At 34.3% G+C, this 25,191-nt stretch overlaps 1 protein-coding gene across 2 annotated transcripts; it reads right to left on the bottom strand.

The window, feature by feature from the left end:
• Positions 1–1,821: 1,821 nt before the first annotated feature.
• mrpl1 (mitochondrial ribosomal protein L1) lies at positions 1,822–23,620 on the bottom strand. 2 transcript variants are annotated; one of them, XM_023261963.3, is made up of 9 exons: positions 23,547–23,615; positions 21,196–21,286; positions 19,243–19,504; positions 14,693–14,776; positions 14,242–14,313; positions 12,288–12,399; positions 11,929–12,029; positions 8,055–8,136; positions 1,822–1,978 (listed from the first exon to the last, which is right to left on the bottom strand). In XM_023261963.3, the coding sequence occupies exons 1-9, from the start codon at positions 23,575–23,577 to the stop codon at positions 1,875–1,877; spliced, it is 939 nt and encodes a 312-aa protein (XP_023117731.2). In that variant the 5' UTR covers positions 23,578–23,615; the 3' UTR covers positions 1,822–1,874. The 2 variants fall into 2 exon arrangements, with proteins under 2 accessions (XP_023117731.2, XP_054867678.1); XM_055011703.1 differs by lacking the exon at positions 8,055–8,136 and having other exon boundaries at positions 23,547–23,620.
• Between the last annotated feature and the right edge of the window lie 1,571 nt (positions 23,621–25,191).

The raw sequence follows: 25,191 nt of genomic DNA, 5'->3' as shown, positions 1-25,191 counted from the left end.
AGTCTAATTGCTGATGGTAGGAATGATTTTCTGAATCTTTGTCCTGCAGTGCAGGGATAGGATCCATCCACCACCGATGTTTCGTTGCTCATTGAGGCAGATATGAAGTGGATGATCAGTGTTTCTCAGAAAATTTGGGTCGTTTTACGTTTTTGTGGCAGCTTTATGCCTCATTTTGTTCATTTGACACATCTTTGTTGCCGTTTGATGTGTTTCTGTGGTCGTTCCGTATCATTTTGGTCATTTCACATCTTGTTGTGCCTCATTTTGTTCTTTTTAAATGTTCTTGTTGCAACTTGATGTGATTTGTGTTTGTGTTGTCGCTCTGTGTTCATTTTACGTTTTTGTGGTCGCTTTGTGCCTCGTTTTGTTCATTTTGTTCTTGTTATGTCGTCTTTTAGTCTCGTTGTGGCCGTTTTATGTGTTTTGTGGCCACTGAGCTCTTTTAAATGTGGAAATACTTTGATTTTATTTGAATCTGTGCCTCACAGTTTATAAATCTGGAGGTGTTTTCTTTTGTGCTCCATTTCTTATTTTAAAATTGAGACAATTAGGAGAAGAATTCATGCCTGAAGTAAAAACTGGTGTCAGTTAAAGTGTCAACTCTCTGGTCTAACTTGTGTTTGTTTTATTCCTACGCTTTAATAAATAATTCAGGAGATGAAAGTGAAGTTTGTGAGTGAATCCCTTCGGAGCTGCTGCTGTAGAAACATAAATCACAGGTTTAAGGAGTCAGAGATCAGCGACGTGACGACGGTTTAAAACCAGAAAACAGCTCTGGATGACTCACTGCTGAGTGGAACATTTCACCAAGAGAAACTCTAACTTCTCCTCTGACTGGTTAAATCTGAGCTCAACAGCAGCTGAACAAACAGCGCCTCCTGCTGGTCAGGTAGCAGGGTTACACCAGGGAAAAGAGGGCTTCACATTTTAATCTTTTCTGTAGTTCTGTGTCACATTGTGTTCGTTTTACATGTTTTAGGGGTCATTTTGTGTCTCATTTTGTTCATTCTGTGTGTTTTGTGTCACATTTTGGTCATTTTACACATTTTTGTGGTCATTCTGCATCAAATTTTAGTTGTTTTACATGTTTTTGTGGTAGTTTTGTCTCATTTTTGTCATTTTACATATATTTTAGGTCTTTTGTGTCACATTCTAGTTGTTTTACATGTTTTTGCACTTGTTTTATGTCTCATTTTGTTCATTTTATGTGTTTTGTGTCTCATTTTGGTCATTTTACATGTTTTTATGGTTGTTTTGTGTCACATTTTGGTCATTTTGCGTGTTTTTGTGGTACTTTTGTGTCTCATTTTATGTGTTTTGTGTCACATTTTGGTCATTTGACTTTTTTTGGTAATTTTGTGTCTCATTTTGTTCATTTTTCATCTTTTTGTGGTCATTTTGTGTCACATTTTGGTCATTTTACATGTCTTTGTTGCCATTTTTATGTTTTTATGTCTCATTTTGTCAATATTCAAGTTTTTGTGGTCATTCTATGTCTCACTTAGTTCATTTTACATCTTTTTGTCTTGTGAAAATTCAACAAACTGTACTTTTTTTCTACATTGATTTCATTTTCCAGCCCTAAAAGCTGCTCCTTGGACACTCTTTGCTGGTAAAAGTTTCTCTAAAGGAGATGAAAGAGCTGCATTTTAAGTACTTTTAAAAGACTTTGGACCCTCCTGAAAGAACAAAACCAGTTTCTGTTGATTTATGGGCTGCGGCTTCCTGAGGCTGAGAATTACTAAAAGTCCTGCTCACCTCCAACGTTTGCTCTGATCTCCTGGGATTTGTTTAAAGAAGAAGAATAAACGGCAGAACTCAGGAACAAACACTTTATTGGGTGAATATATTTATAAATACAGAGTGAAACCTCAGTCCTCCGTGTCCTCTGCTGGTTTCGGTAAAACGTCGTTGCCGTGGAACCAAACGGCTTCGCTGGTTTGACTGGTCATGATGGCTCGATCGATGAAAGGTCCTGAGGAGAAGAAAAACACTCGATATTAACGTTTAATGTGGAGGAGAAACACTAAAGAACAGCAAACACATTGATTATTGATGAGCTGCAACCAATTATTATTTGTACTATTGATCATTTTCATGCAACAGACCATTAGTTTCACATTTAAAATGTCAGAAAATTGAAAAAAAAAAAAAAAAACACGTCTTTAGATGCATTTCTGGGTCAGAAAGTCCACAAATCTACAGTTTAGCATCAAGTAGACCAAAGAAAAGAGGAAAACTGCAACATTTAAGATGTAACAACTTGTGATTTTTTGCATTTATGCTTAAAAATACACAAGATATTTTCTACTATGTTTGACTGGTTTTGGACCAGTTTTGAGTCATTTGGGACAAGTTTCGAGATGTTCTGGACAAGTTTTGAATAGCTTCGGATCAGGATTGAGTCATTTTGGACAATTTTCGAGTTATTTCGGAGGAATTTCAAGGTATTTTCTACAACTTTTGATTGGTTTTGTACAAGTATTGAGTGATTTCAAAGAGGTTTTTGTCATTTTGGACCAATTTGGAGTCATTTAGGACAAGTTTCAAGACATTCTGGACAGGTTTTGAATAGTTTCGGATCAGGATTGAGTCATTTTGGACAAGTTTTTGTCACTTAGGACATGTTTTAAGCTATTTTGGAGAAGTTTCAACATATTTTCTACAAGTTTTAATTGGTTTTGTACAAGTTTTGAGTCATTTCAAAGAGGTTTTTGTCATTTTGGACAAAGTGCGAGTCATTTGGGACAAGTTTCAAGATGTTGGGGACAAGTTTTGAATAGTTTTGGACAATTTTTGAGTCATTTCATCATTACAGCAGATATACGTGTGACATTTTCAGGGCTGAAAAACACATCTGAGTTCTATACTATTAACTGCATAATAACTTAATAGATAGTTGCAGCCCTGTCATAAGGTTCCACGTTTTTGTATATCTTCAGCATAAATGACAGAAATTCTTAGGTTCCAGGTTGTTAAATGTGGGAACATTATTAAATGTACATGATACTTAACTGGACATTTGCTGACTTCTGGACAAAACAGTGCATCTGAGGAGGTGTATAACTGGCAATTATTGCTATTTTCTAATACTTTACAGGTGAAAATGGTTTTTAAAAATCTGTTAATTGTAATTAATCAGAAAATTAATCATCTGAAGACGTGTACAGCTGGCAGTTTTGTTATTTTCAGACACTGTCGGCTTGAATTTGATGAATAACATCCACAATAACTGCAAATTAATATAATATATAGTTGATGGCTCCATTTTGAATGTATTTTTAAGCATAAATGACATAAATATGAGGATTTTTCTCATATTTCTTTGGTCTACATGATTCTAAACTGTATATTTGTATATTTCTGGACAAAACGGTGCATCTGAAGATGCTTAATACTGTTTAATTTTCCATCTGAATCATTTTGACGGCGCAAACCGATCAAAGAATTGACTCAAAATGAGACCTGAGCGACTAAAACTGACCTTATTTGAGGAAATCAAGTACAAATTCTTAGTTTTCTGCATCAGAATTGACTGATTTCTCTGTGAAGTGAACCGACTGGATAACGTTTCACTGAATCCTGCTAAATCAAAGTGTTGTGAGAAGTTATTTACAACATAAAACAGCCAGAATCCTTCTGCATAAGTAAAAAAATCAGCTTGATAGCGATCAGACGGAGCATCAGACGACGTTAAACATCGTTTTTATTCTCTCCCACATGTTGGATCAGAAGAGGAACTCCCTCGCAGTCTTTATTCCTCTCATCTGTTTACTTTCTCCTTATGAATAATTATCCCGTTGCTCCCCGTCGTCGGCTGTTTTTAAGCGTCTTTATTTTCCCACATATTGTGCGTCGTTGCTTTTGTCATGAATAATTCCCATCAGCCCCTCGGGGGGATTCTTCTCTTCTTCACCCACTCGCTGCTTTTCTGAGCTTTTATCTGTGAAGTTTCCTGTTTCTGCCCACGCTGCAGCGTCCCGACGCCTCTTAAAGGACGTTAATGGGAATACAGACGTTAATTCACGCCGAGAGTCGCGGTCGCAGAGGTTCGTCGCCTCGTGTCGGAGAGCCGAGAGTCGATTTGAAGATTAAACGTGGAGGAACGAGGTGTGAAGGGAAAAGAGCTGATTTTTCATGAGCAGCAGACAACCGTTATTTGCATTATTGATCATTTGCTTCCTGAACAAAAAATCTGAAAACAGCAAAAATACAAGTTGTATACGTCCAGAAGTCCACAGATAAACAGTTCTACATGATGTACGAAAAATCTGCACATTTAAGAGACTAAACCTGGGATTTTTTCACTTTTAGTCCAAATACACTTGGTTTTAAAGGTTTATTCAACCGAAAATACTACTGTCTGTTCAAATATTCAGTTTTGAAGATTTATTCGAGCCCAAAATACTATTTTTGCTTCAAATACGTTTTGTTTTAAAGCTTTATTCCATGTAAAATGTTGCTTATAGTCCAAATACTTAGTTTTAAAAGGTTTATTCTCTACGAAATACCAATTTCTGTTCCAGTATTCACTATTTCAAAGGTTTATTCCACCCAAAATACTATTTTCTTTTAAAATACATAAAGCTCACAAAAAAGTACACAAAAAATTGTTCTCACTAAAATACTAGTTTTAGTCCAAATATGTATAGTTTCCAAGATTTATTCCATCTAAAATACTACTTTCTTGAGTTCTAAAGGTTTATTGCCTCCGAAATATTACTTTCTGTTCAAGTATTCTTGGTTTATTCTAAACAAACTACTTTTAGTCCAAATATTTATAGTTTCAAAGGTTTATTCCCTTTGAAATACTAGTTTCTGTTCAAGTATTCATAGTTTTTAATGTTTACTCCAACTAAAGTACTATTTTTTGTCCAAAAATGTGGAGTTTTAAAGATTTATTCCATGTAAAATAGTTAGTAGTATAGTTAAAATAGTTGTAGTCCAAACACTTGCAGTTTCAAAAGTTTATTCCCTTTAAAATACTACTTTCTGTTCAAGTGTTCATAGTTTTAAAGGTTTATTCCAACTGAAATACTACTTTTTGTCCAAATATGTAGAGTTTTAAAGATTTATTAAACGTAAAATACTGCTTTCATTCCATATACTTCTAGCTTTAAAGATTTCTTGCCGCCAAAATACTATTTTCTATTCAAATACATACAGTGTTAAAGATTTATTCTAATTAAAATACTACTTTTAGTCCAAATATTTATAGTTTTAAGGGTGCATTCCCTTTGGAAAAACTATTTTCTGTCCAAGTGTTCATAGTGTTGAGGCCTTATTCCAACTAAAATACTGCTTTTTGTTCAAATATGTAGAGTTTTAAAGATTTATTCCCCATAAAATACTGCATTTAGTCCAAATACTTATAGTTTTAAAGATTTATTCCCTCCAAAATAGTATTTTCTGTGCAAGTATTCAGAGTTTTAAGGGTTTATTCTACCAAAATACTACTTTCTATTCAAGTACATACAGTTTTAAAGATTTAGTTCACGGAAAATATTGTTTTTAGTCCAAATATGGACAGTTTCAAAGATATATTTCAAGTAAAATAATTCTTTTAGTCTGAATGCTTATAGTTTTAAAAGTTTATTCCCTCCAAAATACAATTTGTTGTTCAAGTATTCACAGTTTGGATGGTTTCTACTCTCCCAAATACAGTGTTGAAGGTTTATTCCACTTAAAATACTTCTTTTAGTCCAAATACTTATGTTTTAAAGTTTTATTCCCTCTGAAATACTACTTTCTGTTTAAATATTCATAGTTTTAAAGCTTTATTCCAACTAAAATACTATTTTATGTCCAAATATGTAGAGTTTTAAAGATTTATTTAGTTCACCTAAAATACAGTTTTTAGTTCAAGTATTTATTGTTTTGAAGCTTTATTCCAACATAAAGACTACTTTTAGTCCTTATATGTACAGTTTTCTAAATATATTCCAGTATAAATCCTACTTTTAGTCCTTATATGTACAGTTTTCTAAATATATTCCAGTATAAATCCTACTTTCAGTCTTCATCGTCCCTCCAGGTGTTACAGAATGACGTCTTGGTGAAACTCAGGAGGCTTCATCTCCTAAAAAGTACCGACTCAGACGTTTGGTTGGGCTGTTTGAGGACGTGGAGGTCCAGCGAAGCGTAAACCTTTCAGGATGAAGAGTCCCACCGGGATCATCATCATCATGGTTGGACTAAAACTGCTCTACTCTGTTCACTGTGAGGATTTTAAACAGCTGCTGCTGCTGACAGGACGATTTAACGACCGACGACGAGGACGCAGGTTTGTTTGTTCAGGAATTAGCAGGATGAGAAGAAACTGTCAGAAGGACGGAGCAAAGAAACGAGTCTGAATCTACACATTTTAAAGATTTTATAAAACTGGGAGACACTTTCAGACTTAAACAGCTCATATTTTGGACATTTACAGGTTCTTACTGTCATTTTTAGACTTATTTGAACTTTTTCACTTGTTGGGTTTTAATCCAGTTCAAAGTTTTATTGCATTTTTAGCAAAAAATCCATCTTTTTTTTGCTAACTGTGGAGACAGCAGCACAAAATATTAGAAAATATCCCTGAAAACAGAAGAGCAGAGCCAGGAGGGATTGAAATAAATGAATCCAGTGTGAAAGCAGCAACTTCTTTATGAGAAATGAAATAATGTAATTAATAATGTAATTTTTTTAATTAAAAAAAGCCAAAACCATAAATATGGAAATGTGTATTTTCACAAATACGTAATTTATTCTTTTTAAAAATCTGTAAAGTCATAGGAAACAGATAAATTTACATGCTGATTTAAAAAATAAAAACTATAAAAAATGTTCACATCAAAAATCCGTTTTTTCTTTAATAAATAGTAATTTTGTCTTTTACTATGTGTGACAGTAAATGACAGTTTTATCTTTTTTTTGCAGTTTTGCAGTATTTAAATTAGCTAAAAATATTATTTTACTTTTTCTTATTATCTGTGGTTACTTTCACAGCTTTTATAGTTGCTGAGCATTTGATTTCTTGCCTGAAAAAAAATCAAAAAAATCTACCAAAAAATCCCCAAATTTCAGAAAATTTGTAAAACCTTCAGGAAGAAAATTCCAATAATTCCTCAAAAGCTGCCCTTAAAAGTATTGCTTAAAAAAATTTGCTGGATTTTGGTAGATTTTTTGTGAATGTTCTCAAAGAAAACAGAAGTTTTACTGATATATATGGAATCACTTTAGATGTTTTTAGGACATTTTTGGAAGATTTTTACTAATTTTTTGAAAATATTTACAAGAATTTTCTTGCCAAATTTGGGGGATTTTTTTTAAAATAAAACTTTTAAGGGAAATTTTTAAGGAATTATTGGAATTTTCTTCCTGAAGGTTTTGCAAATTTTCAGAAATTTGGAGGATTTTTTTGCTGATGTTTTGGATTTTTTTCAGACAAGGAAACAATATATTTTGGTGCCTGTAAATGAAGACAACAGGAGGGTTAAAAACATTCACATAAAGATTTTTTTGTGAATGTTCTTAAGAAATATTTTTAACATTTCTTTTTTTCCACCAAAAAATGTTCAAAGATTTCCCAAAAATGTTGAAAATGTGGACATCAGAAGTTTCAATGTGAAAATATAATTTTTTTTTTCCACATTTTCAAACTTTAAAACGACGACACAAGGGTTAAACAGAAAAATTTCAGTACTGAAGACTGATTAATGGTTTCAAACTGCTCCTAAATAGACGTAATAATAGTTTAATTCATTAAATTGTACTGAACTTATCCTGTTTTGTTGCTGTTAGACTCTGTTTGAATATCAGCCACCAGCGTGGATCATCAGAGGCTGGAAACTGAACCGAGGAGGGAAATCAGAAACCTTCCTGCAGATGAAAGCTGGCATTGTGTCAAAGCTTTTTCTCTCTGACAACCATTGGAGCAGATATAAATCAATCCACAAGCTGCTACTTTATCCCGAGCAGCATCAGAACCGTCACAGAGTTCATCAACAGCACGGAGCTGATTCTGTGGAGATATCTGGAGTTATTCTAAATATATAAACATATTAACGTACCAGAACTGGCAGGTCGGTGTGAGCAGACGTCCACCAGGATGGTCTGCAGGTTGGAGAAGATGTGATCACTCGGCATGTCCAGCTGCACAGAGGAGAAAAACTATTTAATTAAGTCTCTTTAGTTAAACTAAATGCATGCGCTTACAAAAGGAAAGTAAATAACTGTATGAAAACGGTAAAATTCCAGCAGCTGGAGAGTCAAAAAATACCGTAAAATAACAGAAAATAACCCAAGAATGCATTTGATCGCCTTAATTTCACACAAAATCTGGTATTATTTTAGATTTCTAATGTTAAATAAAGGATATTTACATGTGTAAAAACAATGAAATGACCTATAATCCATAAAACACTATATTGCCAAAAGTATTCGCTCACCTGCCTTGACTGGCATATGAAGGTAAGTGACATCCCATTCCTAATCCACAGGGTTCAATATGATGTCGGTCCACCCTTTGCAGCTAGAACAGCTTCAACTCTTCTGGGAAGGCTGTCCACAAGGTTTAGGAGTGTGTTTATGGGAATTTTTGACCATTCTTCCAGAAGCACATTTGTGAGGTCACACACTGATGTTGGACCAGAAGGTCTGGCTCTCAGTCTCCGCTCTGATTCATCCCAAAGGTGTTCTATGGGGTTGAGGTCAGGACTCTGTGCAGGCCAGTCAAGTTCATCCACACCAGCTGCTGGGCCATGGAAACCCATTCCATGAAGCTCTCTGCTGAAGCACTGTTCTGGAGTTAATCTGAAGGCCACATGAAGTTTGAAGGTCTGTAGTGATTCTGCAGAAAGTTGGTGACCTCTTGGCACTATGCTCCTCAGCATCCATCAGTTTACGTGGCCTACCACTTGGTGGCTGAGTTGCTGTCATTCCCACACACTTCCACTTTCTTATAATACAGCTGACAGTTGACTGTGGAATATTTAGGAGTGAGGAAATGTCACGACTGGATGTGTTGCACAGGTGGCATCCTATCACAGTTCCACGCTGGAATTCACTGAGCTCCTGAGAGCGAGCCATTCTTTCACAAATGTTTGTAAAAGCAGTCTGCAGCCTAGATGCTGGATTTTATACACCTGTGGTCATGGAAGTGATTGGAACACCTGATTCTGATTATTTGAATGGGTGAGCCAATACTTTTGGCAATAAAGTGTATGTCTATATTCCTGTCTAAAAACAATTCTAAATGATACTGATGCTTACTGATATTAGACACATTTAAAAATGTAAAATTCTACTTGTTTTTCTGTTAATTTTCACAAATTGTTGTTTATTCTAATTATAGAAATATGTTCCCAGTATTAAACTGCAAACTGAATGGAATATTTCAATTTATTAAAGGAAATATTTGGAAATTTACGGTCAAATTACGAATGTATTTTAACTGTGTTTTTATGTAAAAATAAATAAATAAATAAATATCTGTCTTCCTTAAAGAAATTTAATTTTTATCATTATAGGTTTTTAATGCTGTTTTACATTAGGTGTGTAAATTGTCACAGTATTTTTTGGAGTAATTTTGCGATAATTTCCAGATTTTAAACAATAAAATTACATATAATCGATAACGTATCAAAATACAAATATGTACCTCTTTATACACCTATAGATATATATAGATAGAAATCATGATTGACGATGATAAAACTGTATTTTGACAGATTAAAAGGAATAACCAAAATTACAGTCTAATGAAAACACGTCGATTCAACATTCCTGCTTATTAAAACATCTGTAATTAAACGAGATCTCTCTAATTTAGCAAAAAAATTCTTTGTAAAATTAACCAACACTTCATTTTCTATTAATTTTCTGTAATTGGATCTAACTTTAGAAATATATTTATTATGATGATCAAATTACAAAGGTATTTTATCAGTCTTTTATGCAAAAATAAATAAAACATTTAAATTTTTAAGAAAGTATTATGGTTACAGGTTTTTTGTGTTTTTTTAAACAGGAAAATTCACAGTATATTTATGTAATTTTAGTAATATTTTAAAGCATTTTAAATGGACAACAAAACCTTAGATATTAGGGAAATTTTTCATAAAATTTCATTGTTTTTTTTTTATTTTAATTTTTTAAATTACAGCGCGATACATGATATGTTTTCTCGTATTTTCCTATTTTTTCCCAGCTTGGAAAACAAACAACACTCAGAGCTCATGTTTTATTTATGGAAAACCACTTCTTCCTCTTCACCAAAATTAAAATCCAGCCATTTTGATGCTGTTATTAAAACTCAGTGTTGCAGGAGCACTGGGAGCCAAATATCACTGCGTGATGCTATGATTTTGTGTTTTCTGCATGTTTAAGGACTCATTTTTACTATTTAAAATGACTCCATTTCCAATAAAAGTAGTATTTTAGTTGGACTATATCTATAAAACTATGAATACTTGGACAAAAAATTGTACTTTGGAGGGAATAAACCCTTAAAATTATAAGTATTCAGAGGAAAAGTAGTATTTTAGATGAAACAAAACTTTAAAATTATGTATATTTGGACAAAAAATAGTGTTTTAGTCGGAATAAACCTTCAAAATTGGGAATACTTGAACAGAAAGTAGTATTTCAAAGGGAATAAATCTTTAAAACTATAAATACTTGGACAAAAAGAAGCATATTACATGGAATAAATCTTCAAAAGTGTATGTAATTGAAAAGAAAATGGTATTTCAGAGGGTATAAACCATCCAAACTGTGAATACTTGAAAAGAAAATGGTATTTCAGAGGGAATAAATCTTTGAAATTACAAGTATTCAGACAAAAAGTAATACTTAAGTTGGAATAAGGCTTCAAAACTATGAGCACTTGAACAGAAAATGGTATTTCATAGGGAAAAAGTCTTTGAAAGTCTGCATATTTTGACAAAAAGTAGTATTTTAGGTGAAATAAATCTTTAAAACTATAAATACTTGAACAGAAAACTGTATTTCGAAGGGAATAAGACTTTAAAACTAAAAGTATTTGGACTCAAAGTCATATTTCAGTTAGAGTATATTTTTGAAACTATACATATTTGGACTAAAAACAGTATTTTACATGGCATAAACCTTTAAAACTCTACATCTTTGGACTAAAAGTAGTATTTTAGTTGGCATAAACCTTTAAAACTATGAATACTTGAACAAAAAGTACTATTTCAAAGGGAATAAACCTTAAAAACTATAAGTATTTGTATAAAAAGTAGTATTTTACATGGAATAAACATTTAAAACTATAACTATTTGGACTAAAAGAAGTATTTTATGTGGAATAAATATTCAAAAGTGGATGTAATTAAACAGAAAATAGTATTTGGGAGGGAATGAATCTTTGAAACTATAAGCATTTGGACAAAAAGCAGTACTTCAGTTGGAATACAGCTTCAAAACTATGAACACGAACAGAAAGTAGTATTTCAAAGGGAATAAACCTTTTAAATTACAAGTATTTGGACTAAAAATGGTACTTTTCGTAGAATAAATCTTCAAAACTGTATGGAAATGAACAGAAAATAGTATTTCAAAGGGAATAAACCTTTAAAACTCAAAGTATTTGGACTAAAATAGGTCATAAAGTAGCTCATAAGTACCAGCACTAAGACGTGGGGGGAAAAAGATGTAAAAGCTGGTTTAAGATGTATTTCATGCCTAAATACATCCCAACATTTCCCCACAATCTTTCTCGGGGTGCACCGGTTTTACATTCCTTTTGGGGAAACCAACTTATGCTTTTTTTAATCAGGGTTTTCTGTCAAGCACTGCAACTTGCAATATTTAAAATCTGCTCCTTCCCTGGTCTCTGAAAACTCAGTGTTGATGACTAAAACATGTCCTCCACACGTGGCTTTACTCAGCTATAATGATGGTATTTAATTATTCCGTTACCATAGCGATCTTCGTCCGGATGTAACAGTCATCCTCCACCAGGTACTCGTGGCCCGTTTTAAACAACTGCAGCATCTTGGGAATGTCGACACCGACCGACCCTGCACCAGGAATAACACAGAATTAATACAATCAGCAGGGATGTTTTTCCAATTTAGACACTCAGTAGCTGTTGTTAATTTGATTGGCTGCAGTAAAACCATTAGCCGTTAAATGAGGAACAACAAATTAAATATAACGTGCTAGAATTAAGACAATCTGCTCCAGCAATGAAGGACTGACAGAAAGATACAACCTCAAATCGCTCTACGAGTTAAGATCTAATATATTTAGACAAACACTGATGAGAAACCGATTACCTCTCTTGCCCTTTGGAAACTTCTTCCTCAGCTTGTTTTTCAGCAGCACGAGCTTCGGGAGGATGTCTGGAACTGCAACATAGAAATCTGCCGAAATCTTGTCGTCCAAGATCTGGAAAAGAATCATGTTTATGCCTGTAATAACACTGGTTGCCTCATATTGTGTAGTCTTTTTTGGACATCTAATAAGTCTACACCCTTTCCCTCGATAATACACACATTTTGAGTATTGTAGATTAGCTGTAGTACCTGGTTAATAGTAAAGGAGCACCATGACAGAGACTTGTATGAGGTTTAATGATGTCAGGCCATTGAACAAGTGTTAAATCAAGCTAAGATAAACTAAATCTGTCATCTAAATCTGATAGCTGTTTTCATAGCTGAATTTCATGTTCCTGTGTAAGAATAGATGAAAACAAAGAGTGAGGTACAGGTTTTTGCTAATACAAATCAATATTGATCATTTCAAAATCCCTGTCATTGACATGGTGTTGTTTAGCTAGTAAAGGAGCACCGTGACAGAGTTTTGTAACAGGTTTCATGATGTCAGGCCATTGAACAAGTGTTAAATTAAGCAGGGATAAACTAGGATACAGGGGGTCCTCGACTTGCGTTGGAGTCCTGGTCCTACGGATCGACGTAAGTCAATTTTCGCTGTAAGAACTTCGGTGAAAATGTAGACAAAGTCGTTACGTGCAACATGATATCGATCGGTTCTTCAGAAAAGTCATGAATACCAACGACTTTCATGCATGTATGCATCATTTTACAAGAAGATAACAGAATATGTTGCACTGTTTTTATAACTTGACCAATGTTTGTAGGTGTTCTGCCCCATTCCGGGTGTTTTATTTGATCCAATTTCACTTCCATGGAGATGGCTTTCCTTTTCTTCGAAGCACTGACATCAGAAGAGTTTGATTTGAGCTTGGGAGCCACAATGAACGGCAAAAACTTTGTGAATGTAGCACAATCCAAGGTGGTGTACAACCGACGAATGTAAAGAAAGTCGTCTTTTAGCACCACGTGACGACGGATTCATCCACTCCACTCACCAACTAGTTCCACGTAACAACAAAACGCTGTAGGTTGAGGACATCGTAAACCGTTAGTAGAACATCTGGTTGCTGTATTTGTGGCTGTTCTTTATGTTTTCGCATAAGAACAGATGAAAACAAGGAGTCAGTTGTCATTTTTTTCAAACAAAAAAATACCAATCATGTCAAAATCTCTGTTATTGACATGTTTTTGTTTAGCTACTAAAGAAACACCATAATAGAGACTTGACATATCTTTGAGGTTTAGTGATGTCAGGCCATTGAAAAAATGTTAAATTAAGCTGGGATAAACTAGAATAAGGATCCTGCACCCCAGAAGAACATCTGATGACTGTTTTAGTGGTTTCTTTCTACATTTCCAAGTGAGAAATGATGAAAACAGAGTTCAGCGTAGGTTTTCGCTAATGCCGATCACTTCAAAATCCCTGTAATCCACATTTCTGGTCAATATTTTTAAGGCTTAAAAAGACTAAAGAGGAAATGTTCTTTATGACGAAACAAATGACAGCCTTGAAAATCTAAATTAAGCCGTTTAAATGTGGGCCAGCTTTGTTTTAACAGCAAGTTTGATCGAGTAAGAAGGATTTTACATCCAATAACTAACTTTTGACAGAGTCTGATGATCCACAAATCTGATAACATGCATTCATTTGTGTCTAAATTATCTTAAACCTGCTCGATTTCAACGTATTGACAATAATCCATTTTTTCCTTGTAGCCTCCAGTTTCTAGTAATTTAACCACCTGCTGTACTGAGCCAAAGTGACCACATGTAAGGTAGGAATCTGCAGAAAAATACGGATTCCAAGGAAAGTTCTTCTGCTTTCCCTTCACGGACTAAATAAACTTGATGTGAACTTCCAGTTTGTGATGTACCTTTGCTTTAAAGAACTCACCGGCTGTATGAGCTCGGCTCCTCCTGCGAACACAGCTCCGTTCTCCTGGGCCAGTTTGGCTTGATTCACATCCTGCAGAAGAAAAAAATAAATAAATTTAAAAAAGAAACGTGACCAAGACACCGTCACCCATTTAAATCTGATCTGGGCGTGTCAAAGCCTGGCAGACCCCAACGGTGTCATTCATTATGCTCGTTAACATCTAAGTTACAACCCACAACCTGCGCCGCTTGACAGGAATATTAATCAAACCCTGCTGGATGAAAACAGCCGCTACAGAAGCACCATTCGTTACAGACAAACAGGGTGACAAATAAAAGGTGCTGTCGCTGCACATCTGAATCATGCTTGGACAAAATTAAAACAATTCCTCAACAGCAGACACACAATCGGCTATGAAATTAAGATTCAGCGAGACCGGCGGGGTGAGAACATAGAACTTTTTTCTTACCTCGGTGAAAACTAAAACTTTGTTCATCTCCGTCTTGAAGGGGTGAGGAAGGTGGACGGTGCTGACGAAGGGGTCGACTTTTTTCTGCAAGGGGGAGGAAACAAAAAAGTATAGGTTTTTACTAATACCGATCAATATCAATAATTTCAAAATCGCTGTCATTGACACGTTATTGTTTAGCTGGTAAAGGAGCACCACAACAGAGACTTGTATCAGGTTTAGTGATGTCAGGCCATTGAAAGTGTTAAATTAACATTTAATGGCAGTTTTTTGTGGTTGTTTTTCATGTTTCTGCTTAAGAACAGATGAAAATAAGGAGTCGGGTATCATTTTTTTCGAATACCAATCATTTCAAAGTCCCTGTGATTGACACGTTCAGCTAGTAAAGGAGCACCATGACAGAGACTTGACATATCTCTGAGATTTACTGTCAGGCCTTTGAAATAGTGTTAAATTAAGGTGGGACAAAGTACAATAATGATCGTACAGTGGTAATAGAACATCTGATAGCCGTTTTTGAGGCTGTTTTACATGTTTCTGCACAAGGATAGAAACAAAAAACAAAGAGCCAAGTACAGGGAGTCCTTGACTTACATGGGAGTTCCGTTCCTACGGATCAATGTAATTTAAGTCGATGCAAGTCGATTTTGTCATAGTGATGTCAGGCCATTGAAAAAGTCTTAAATTAAGTTGGGATAAACTAGAATAATGACCGTACATCCCAATAAAACATTTGGTGGCAGTTTTTGTGGCTGTTCATGTTTCCACGTCAGGATAGATGAAAACAGTCGGGTATCATATTTTTCTAAATGATCAATACTGACCATTTTAAAACCCCTTATGATTGACATTTTGTTATTTAGCTAGTAAAGGAGCACCATGACAGAGACTTGTATCAGGTTTAGTGATGTCAAATCAAGCTGGAATAAACTAGAACACAGGAGTCCTTGGTTTATGATGTCTTCGACCGAAGGCTTTTGGTCATTACATCAGAACTGGTTACGTGGAACTAGTTGGCGAGAGGAATGGACGAATGCGTCATCACGTGGCGCCATAACAGGAAGACGGCTTTGTTTTCATACAGTCTTTTTATGTCCTAGATTATGATTTTACCACTGTGTTATACACAGGAGATGCGTAAAGAGAGGGAGTTCTGACTTAAGGCAAAAATCGACTTGCGTTGCACCGCAGGAACGGAACTCCGACGTAAGTTGAGGACCCCCGGTAAAAATCCTACATCCCAATAAAACATTTAATGGCTGTTTTTGTGACTGTTTTTCATGTTTCCACTTAAAAATAGATGACAACAAAGAGTCGGGTATCGTTTTTTAATACTGATCAAAAGGGACCATTTCAAAATTCCTGTGATGGTTATGTTGTTGATTAGTAAAGGAGCACCATGACAGATACTTGCATCTGGTTTAATGATGTCAGACCATTTGAAAAGTGTTAAATTAAGTTGGGACAACCTAAAAAAATTATCATAAAGTGTTAGTAGAACATCTGTTGGATGATTTTGTGCCCGTTTTTCATGTTTCCGCATAATGATAGACAAAAACAAAGAGTCAGGTAGAGGGGTTCCTCGACTTGCGTCAGAGTTTCGTTTCTACGGATCGACGTAAGTTGATTTTCAACAAAAGTTAGAACGCCGGCAAAAATGTAGACAAAGCCGTTACATGCATCACGATATCGATCAGTTCTTAGGAAAGGTCCTGAATACCAACGACTTTCATGCATGTATGAATCATTTTACATGAAGATAAAAGAATATGTTGCACTGGTTTTATAACTTCAGCGTTTTATTACATCCAATTTCACTTCCATGGAGATGGATTTCCTTTTCTTCAAAGCACTGCCATCAGAAGAGTCTGACTTACGCTTGGGAGCCATAATAAAGGGCAAAAAGTTAGCGAATGTAGCAGAATCCAAGGTGGCGTACAACCGGAAAATGTAAACAAAGCTGTCTTATAGCGCCGCATGACGACGTATTCGCCAACTTGTTCCATCTAACCAGTTCTGACGTAATGACGAAACGCCGTAGGTCGATGACGTTGTAAACCAAGGAGCCCTGTATAAGCTTTTTTGAATACCAATCAATACCAACCATTTCAAAATCCCTGTGATTGACATGTTGTTGTTTAGCTAGTAAAGGAACACGATGACAGAGAATTCAGATCTCTTTGAGGTTTACTAATGTCAGGCCATTAAAAAAGTGTTAAATTAAGCTGGGATAACCTAAAATAATGATCATAAAGTGTTAGTAGAACATCTGTTAGCCTTTTTTGTAGCTTTTCTTTATGTTTTTGCGTAAGGATAGACGAAAACAATGAATCGGGTATCGTTTTTTTCTAATACCAATAATTACAAAATCCCTGTCCTTGACCTGTTATTGTTAACTAGTAAAGGAGCACCATGACAGAGTTTTGTATGAGGTTTACTGATGTCAGACCATTAAAAAAAAGTGTTAAATTAAGCTGGAATAACCCTAAAATAACGATCATAAAGTGTTAATAGAACATCTGATGGCTAAGATGGCTAAGAACAGATGAAAACAAGGTATAGGTTTGAGGGGGAAACAAAAAAACAGATTTGGCAGAAAATAAGCAGCAAGCCTCGATAATCAAGCATTAAATCTGTTTAAATTTTCATTTCTCCGGAGTGTTCAGGATTCATTATGCATTAGACGGAGTTAGAAACCGCCTGGACGTCACAGCAGCTCCGCAGTCCTTTTATGTGGAAACAAACTAATGAGGTTTTTTATTCCACTGTGTCGTGCCGTTTTTAGCTGATTAACAAAAAAAAAAACAAAAAAAAAAAACTTTCGTGTTGCAAAGATTGATGCGGTGAACATCCCTCAGACCGGCGGAGGCGAGGCGTGATGGCAGCGGAGCCAGATAGATGAATCCAAAATACACTGAGCCAAGTCTGGCTGCTAAAAATGGGTGTGTTTGGCAGCCGATCAGCCTCGTTGGGATGTTCTCTTCTATTCTGAGGACGCAGACAGATGATGAAAGGAAAAACAGCAGCTGGTGGTTTATTTTAAAATGCCATGGAGCAAATAGGTGCAAATCCATGAAATCCAAAAGGCAGAGATGTGTCTAAAAATACGACTCGTGGACCTGCAGAGTCGGCTTTGGGTGCAGATGGCAGCTGTTTGTATTTATTTAACCTTTATCTAACGAGAAAGAGCAGAACCTCTTTTACAAGGAAACTGACGATATAGAAGATTAAAAGCACACAAGATGCACCGTATACATCAGGGGTGTCAAACATGCAGCCCGTGGGCCAAAAGCGGCCCTACAGAGGGTCCAATCTGGTCCTCAAAGAGCAAAAATTACAGAGAAGACATTAACTGCAGATTGTAAATTAGTAAAACTATAAATTTAAAATCATTTCTAGACCATGACAAGTTGTTTTGATCATAAAGTAAAATACGAGATTGTTCGTTGTTCTTTTGTCATTTTGCATCTCATTTTTGTAATATTTTGTCTTGTTTTTGTTGTTTTTTGTCCGATTTTTGTCATTTGTTTGTTTTTGTGGCTTCGCGTTTCCTTTTAGCCTCGCTGGTGTTTTTTTGTCTTATTTTTGTCATTTTATGTTTTGTTTTATTCGTTGTTTTGTGTATCGTTTTTGTTGTTTTGTGTTGTTTGACTATTTTTTGTCATTTTGTTTCTCGTTTTGTGTCTCATTTTTGTCATATTTTGTCTCGTTTTGGTCGCTTTGTGTCTTTTTTTTGTCTCACTTATGTCATTTTGTGTCTCATCTTTGTAATATTATGACTGGTTGTTTTTTGTCTGACTTTTGTCACTTGTGTTATTAGTCTATTTTTTGTCATTTTGTTTCTCGTTTCTGTCATTTTTTGTCTCGTTTTTGTCATTTGTCCATTTTTTTTGTCGCTTTTTTGTCTTTCTGTTTTGTTTCATGTCGTTTGTATCACTCTTGTCATTTTGTGTCTAAGTTTTGTCATATTTTGTCTTGTTTTTGTTGTTTTTTTGTCTTTTTTTTCTGACTTGTCATTTGTCTCATGTTTTTGTCGCTTTGCTTCTCACTTTTGTTGTTTTGCGTTTCCTTTTTGTCTCGCTTGAGTTTTTTGCCTTATTTTGTCATTTTGTGTTTTGCTTTATTTGTTGTTTTTTTGTCTCACTTGTGTCGTTTGAAACTATATTTTTGGTCATTTTTAAATGAGGACAACAGGAGGGTTAATACATCTCAAATTAGGAGGTTACATGAAAGCAAAAATCTATTTTTGAGGGAAAAATTGCTAATTTTTTTTAATCATGTCTGGCTTATTTTAAGACAGCTAAGCTTGACAATCCTGGTAAAATAGAGCTTAAAATAAGTTTTCTCAGCTAATTTTAAGATGTCAATATTCTAAATATCATATCTTATTTCAAGAAATCTTACCACGCCATTTTTCAATTGTTCTATTGGCAGATTTTTTCACTTATTTCAGGGTAAAAGTTCCTTGAAATAAGTTGTTTTTTCCTTGTTTTGAGAGGGGCATTTTTTCCAGTGTGATGCAAAGAAAACCACTCTGGTGTTGTCGTTACCTTCTTCTCCAGCTTCATGTCGAGCTTCAGGTCAATGTAAATGGGCTGACTGAGGGCAGTGAAGTCCAACGCCTGAAACTTCTTCAGCATGTCGATGGCTTCGGCTGCAGAGTGGACGGTCCTGGGGTAATATCTGAGGATGTAGACGTCGTCCATCGGCTTCCACGCCGTCTTTCCAAAAGGTTTATGTCTGTATTTGTCATCGATGACCCTCTTCTCCTTCTTGGCCTCCTTCTCAGCATCAGCTTTTTTCTTTTGTGCCCTGACAGTGAATAAAGGACAGGTTCAACTGAGAAATGTTTGCTTGGACAGTTTTTTAAATGTATATTGAACAAATGGGAAAAACTGTGAGTTTAAAAGCTGTGTTTTAAAAAGCAGGGTGTCAAATTCATTTTAGCTCAAGAACCACATTCAGCCCAATTTGATCTCCAGTGACCAGTAAAATCACAGCATAATAACCTATAAATAACCACAACGCCTAATGTTTCCTTTGTTTTAGTGTAAAAAAGTACGTTCTGAAAATGTTCACATTAAAGGAATTATCTTTTAACAAAACATTATGAACAACTTGAAATTTCTGAAGAAAAGTTCAATTTCAACAATATTATTAGTCAGTTTATCATTTTCACATTACAACTTACAGATCACAGTTTATCTACAAAGACACAAAACATTTAGTCATACGTATCTGGAACTGAATGATATAATATTTTACTGTATGATCAAAATGACAAAAGTCAGTCAAAAAAAAGATTAAAAAAAACAACAAAAACATGACAATGTTACAAAAACAAGACACAAAATGACAAAAATGAGACAAACGACATGAAATGAAACAAAAAGAGACAAAATAATTTGACAAAAAGTTACAAAGTGTCAAAAAAATGGACAAACGACAAAACGAGGCAAAAAATTACAAAAGCGAGAAAAAGAAAAAAGAGACGAACGAAACAAAACAAAAAAGACACAAAAAATTGACAAACGACAAAAACAAGACAAAAAAAATCCCAAAAGCAAGAAAAAAATGACAAAAGCTACACACAAAACAAAGAAGAAAGCAAAACACAAAGTGACAAAAATAAGACAGAAAACACAAGGAAGACAAAAAGGAAACACAATAACAAAAACATAAGACATGACGAAAATCTGAAAAAAGACAAAACTATACAAAAACAAGACAAAATATGATAAAAATGAGACACAAAACGACAAAAACGAGAAACAAAACAAAAAATGAGACAAACAAAACAAAAAAGAGACATACATTAGACAAAAATTACAAAGCGACAAAAGAATGGACAAATAAAAAAAACGAGACAAAAATGACAAAAGCAAAAAACAAAACGACAAAAAAATAAACACAAGCGAGATAAAAAGATAACAAAATGACAAAAATGATACACAAAACAATGAATGAAGCAAAACACAAAATGATTCAAATGAGACAAAAAACACAAGCGAGACAAAAAGGAAACAAAACGACAAAAACATGAGACAAAATGACAAAAGTCAGACAAAAGACAAAAAAACAACAAAAACAAGACAATATGACAAAAATGAGACACAAACTGACAAAAAATGAGACAAACGACACAAAAAAAGACAAAAGAGCAAAAAAATTTGACAAAAAAGTTACAAAGCGACAAAAAAAACATTTCCAAAGAGACAAAAAAATGACAAAAAAAGGGAACAAAACCAAGACAAAATATGAAAAAAAACAAGACAAAACGACAAAAGAATGATGAACAGTCTAGTATTTTACTTTATGATCAAAACAACTTGTCATAGTCTAGAAATGATTTTAAATTTATAGTTTTACTAATTTACAATCTGCAGTTAATGTCTTCTCTGGAATTTTTACACTTTGAGGGCCGGATTGGACCCTCTGGAGGGCCGGTTTTGGCCTGTGGGCCGCATGTTGGACAGCCCAGTTGTAAATGTTTGCATACTCACTTGACAGCTGCAAACGTCCTGACAGGTAAGCTCCTGGATGCTGGTACACCTGTGTGGGCAGGAAGGTTCAGCAGCTGACATCCTGTTAGGACTGGAGAAACCAACAGCTGAGCATTTCCAAAGACAGAGAACTGCACTAATTATCCAGGTGAACAACAGCAATAACCCAACTGATTACTTATAATTATAAATTATCTCCTACACAGAGACAGGATGCATCAGGATCTAACACACTGAAAGCTTTCATTCACCTCAGACAGGTGAGTTTTTCACACAGTCTTTATCAGCTGTAGGTAAATTACTCGTTACAAAGCCGACATTCACAGGTTTAATTATGAGTTTCATTATAAAAGTCTGGACATTATTATTTACTCTTGGTAAAGCTAGATTATCATCACACATGGACAGAATTTTCATTGTTTATGGCATCATAAATGAAACCGAGACTCAGTTATTTGAATTAATTAGCTTAGGAGTAGATTTAGTCTTTTGTTTATTTAGTCCTGCCTGAGGAGAAAAGGCTTTCAGAGTCAGTAACTTCTTTCAAATCACTTCTGAAAATCCATTTTTATAGGCGTGCTTTTATGTGAAGTCTATTTTAGATTTATTTAGTTTTAGCGTACTATATCCTGTTTATTTTAGATGTTCTCTCTTGTTTTATTTTGATTTTAGCTGCCTGGTTCTTTGGTGTGATGATTTTTGACTTCCAATTTTAACCCTCAGTCTGATTCTTTAATTTTTAAACTGCCTATTTCCCTTGTTTGAGATGTGTGCTATTCTAATTAATTTTTCATTTAACTTATTATCATTTTTATGATTTATTTTCATCGTCTGCTGTCTTGCCTGATTGTCAGTTTTCATGTTTTGACTGTCGAAGCACTTGGTGAATGCTGTTATTAACCCTCCTGTTGTCCTCATTTACAGGCACCAAAGAAATATTGTTCCCTTGTCTGAAAAAACCCAAAAATTCAGCACAAAAAAAAAGAATTCCCCAAATTTATAAAAATTTGCAAAATCGTTAGGAAGAAAATTCCAAAAATTCCTTAAAGGATTCCCTTAAAAGTTTCATTTAAAAAAAAAAAAAAAAAAAAAAAAAATCTCCAAATTTGGAAAGATTTTTTTTTTTTTTTAAATGTAAATATTTTCAAACATGAATAAAAATCTTCCGAAAAAAATCCTAAAAATATCCAAAGTGATTACATATATATCAGTAAAAGCCCTAATATTTTCTTTAAGAACATTCGGGAAAAAATCAACCAAAATCCAGTGAAATTCGCTGTCGAAGCGCTTGGTTCTTAAAGAAACATTATTTTTTTAACATTTTTTTTCCACCAAAAAACGTTCAAAAATTTCCCAAAAATGTTGAAAATGTGGACGTTTTCACTGTGAAAAATTTTTCCCCCACACGAGGATTAAGGGTACTATATAAAGTTATCATTGTTATTAAATTATTATTAGCGGACTCAAATCCATTACTTGATGTACTGACCGATCTGTATGGCAAACGTTGCGTTTCTATCAGAATTAAACTGTGAGGAACGTTAATACAGGAGTTAATGTCTGAATTATAAAATGCCTTCATTTCAACAGACTCATGTCAGGACTCAAAACAATCGATGAAAATCACATTTTATTCCGACAAAGACGAGATATAGTGGAATTGGGTGACTAAACTGGGAATACAGTTTTCTATTTTGATGCTTTTTGGTCTCTTTTACTTTCATTGAAACCCACAGTTACATCCTAAAACCCCTCACAGCTGCAATAAACTTTCATTCTTTACTAGTCGATTTGAGTTCAGAAATCTGACCGTTAAATGTACATATTTCCATTTTTTACTAAAAGCTACGCCACCAAGCTAATTGTGAAGACATTTAATTAGCAATCAGTGCTGACTCTTAAATCTTAAAAGCGGCATACATAATCTGAACCAAACAACTCTTAAATACAACTAAATGACAGCTTTTGACCTGCTTGTTACCGCCCACCACCACCTATGTCATTCATAAAAGGGGACATTTTATATATTTAACACGTATTTGGCTAATGGAAGTCAAGCCGAATTAAAGCAGGAGACTGAGTAATTCATGTGAAATACTAAAAACTGCTCAGTCGTAGAGAATACGTGCGAAAAATCGAGAAGATTCTTAAATGCGACGTTTGTCGCTAAGAGTTTGGCTAACAGGGCTAGCTAGCGCAGCAGCAGCGGATTAACTAAAACGCGACTACAGCAGATTTAATCTTCTAATGAAACCCAAAAACTAAACAGCAAATCTGAAAAAACAAACAAACACATACAGGTAATTTCGCTGTTTGTCACAAAAACGTAAATTTACACAAAAATAACTGACCTTTCCACACAGTCCGCGTGCAGGATGCCATATCTGGGAATACCGCTTGTCCGTGTGAAAACAACGGAACGCCTTAAATGGTTCCGCCTCGGACTGTACGCAAATCTCTATTCGAAAATAGTCCAATTTCAGATATTTTCCCTTTTGGTAAACACATTAAACATAAAGAAAAAAATAACATATCTCGAAAGAATATTTAGGATGAACTCTTATAATCGGCATATATTTGTTGTGGTAATCTTTACTGTTTAGAGTGGAAAAAATGAGCTATATGAACATTTAAGCAGTGAGAAAATTGTGGAAAATAATATTTCATTGCATAAGAAGAGTTGCAATGCGGATTGAATTAATTCCGAATTTTATGGCGTGTTCTAAATATTATGAAAACATCAAGCCATTCATTATGAAACATAAAATTGTCTATTAAAGTGTAATTTTTTGCTAATGTATAAATGCGACGCACAACAATTTTATTCACATTTTTAATTTACTTCATTGTGTTTTGCGTGTGTTTGTTTGGGCTTAAAAGTGGGACAGAGTTCACTAAATTGCACATAAATCTGAATGTTTTACGTGTAATTTTTAAAATATTTGCCATACATATTGATTTTCTTATCTTCTTATCTGTAATGATCAAATAATCCACCTTTAGTTTCGTCATTAATTCCATATAATGTCAGAAAACTGAGAGAAAGGTTGCACAACACGCCTCGAACAAGTCAAAAAAGAGCCCAAAACATAAATATTTTCAGTTTAATTTCATGCATGACAAAGAAAAGTATAAAATCTTAACATTTAAGAAACTGAAACATGCATTTCTGGAGTTTTTTGATTGCAAAATGACACAATAATTGATCAGCGAGCTATAAATTTCTTGTTTTTGTTTATTTTGTGCTTGTTTGGGCTTAAAAGTGTACATATTTGAGATTTTTTTTTTTACTAACAATTTTGAATGCATTTGCCATATTTGTTGATTTTCTTATCTGCTTATCTGTAAATATCAAATAATGTATTTAATATGTCCATTTAATGTCAGAAAATTGGGAGAAAAGTTAGATAACATGCCTCTAAAAAGTCATAAAAGAGCCAAAATATAAAAATATTCAGTTTAATTTCCCGTATAACAAAGGAAAACGTAAAATCTTAACAGCTAACCCTCCTGTTGGCCTCATTTACGGACACCAAAAAATATTGTTTCCTTGTCTGAAAAAAATCCAAAAATTCACCAAAAAAATCCCCCAAATTTCTGAAAATTTGCAAAACTTTCAGGAAGAAAATTCCAATAATTCCTTAAAAGTTTCCCTTAAAAGTTTTATTTTTTTTTTAAAAATCCCCCAAATTTGGCAAGAAAATTCTTGTAAATATTTTCAAAAAATGAGCAAAAATCTTCCAAAAAAATCCTAAAAATATCTAAAGTGATTCCATATATATCAGTAAAACTTTCTTTAAGAACATTTAGCAAATTTCTTGAAGAAATTCGCTAGATTCTGGTCGATTTTTTGTGTGTGAATGTTCTTCAGAAACATTTTTAACATTTCTTTTTTTCCACCAAAAAATGTTCAAAAACTTCCCAAAAATGTTGAAAATGTGGACATCAGAAGTTTCACTGTGAACTTTTAAACGGGTCAATCTTGACCCGCAGGAC

The sequence above is a fragment of the Amphiprion ocellaris genome, chromosome 6, assembly GCF_022539595.1.
Source record: "Amphiprion ocellaris isolate individual 3 ecotype Okinawa chromosome 6, ASM2253959v1, whole genome shotgun sequence".
NCBI lineage: Eukaryota > Metazoa > Chordata > Actinopteri > Pomacentridae > Amphiprion > Amphiprion ocellaris.
This window is presented reverse-complemented; position numbering and strand designations above follow the sequence as displayed.

Bases quoted from the DNA above. Each gene is read 5' to 3' on its own strand.
- mrpl1 (XM_023261963.3), bottom strand. From the start codon at position 23,577: ATGGCATCCTGCACGCGGACTGTGTGGAAAG. The intron at 12,400-14,241 runs GTGAGTTCTTTA...ATTCTTTTCCAG, and splicing joins GAGCCGAGCTCATACAGCCG to ATCTTGGACGACAAGATTTC. The intron at 12,030-12,287 runs GTAATCGGTTTC...TTCCTGGTGCAG, and splicing joins GTTTCCAAAGGGCAAGAGAG to GGTCGGTCGGTGTCGACATT.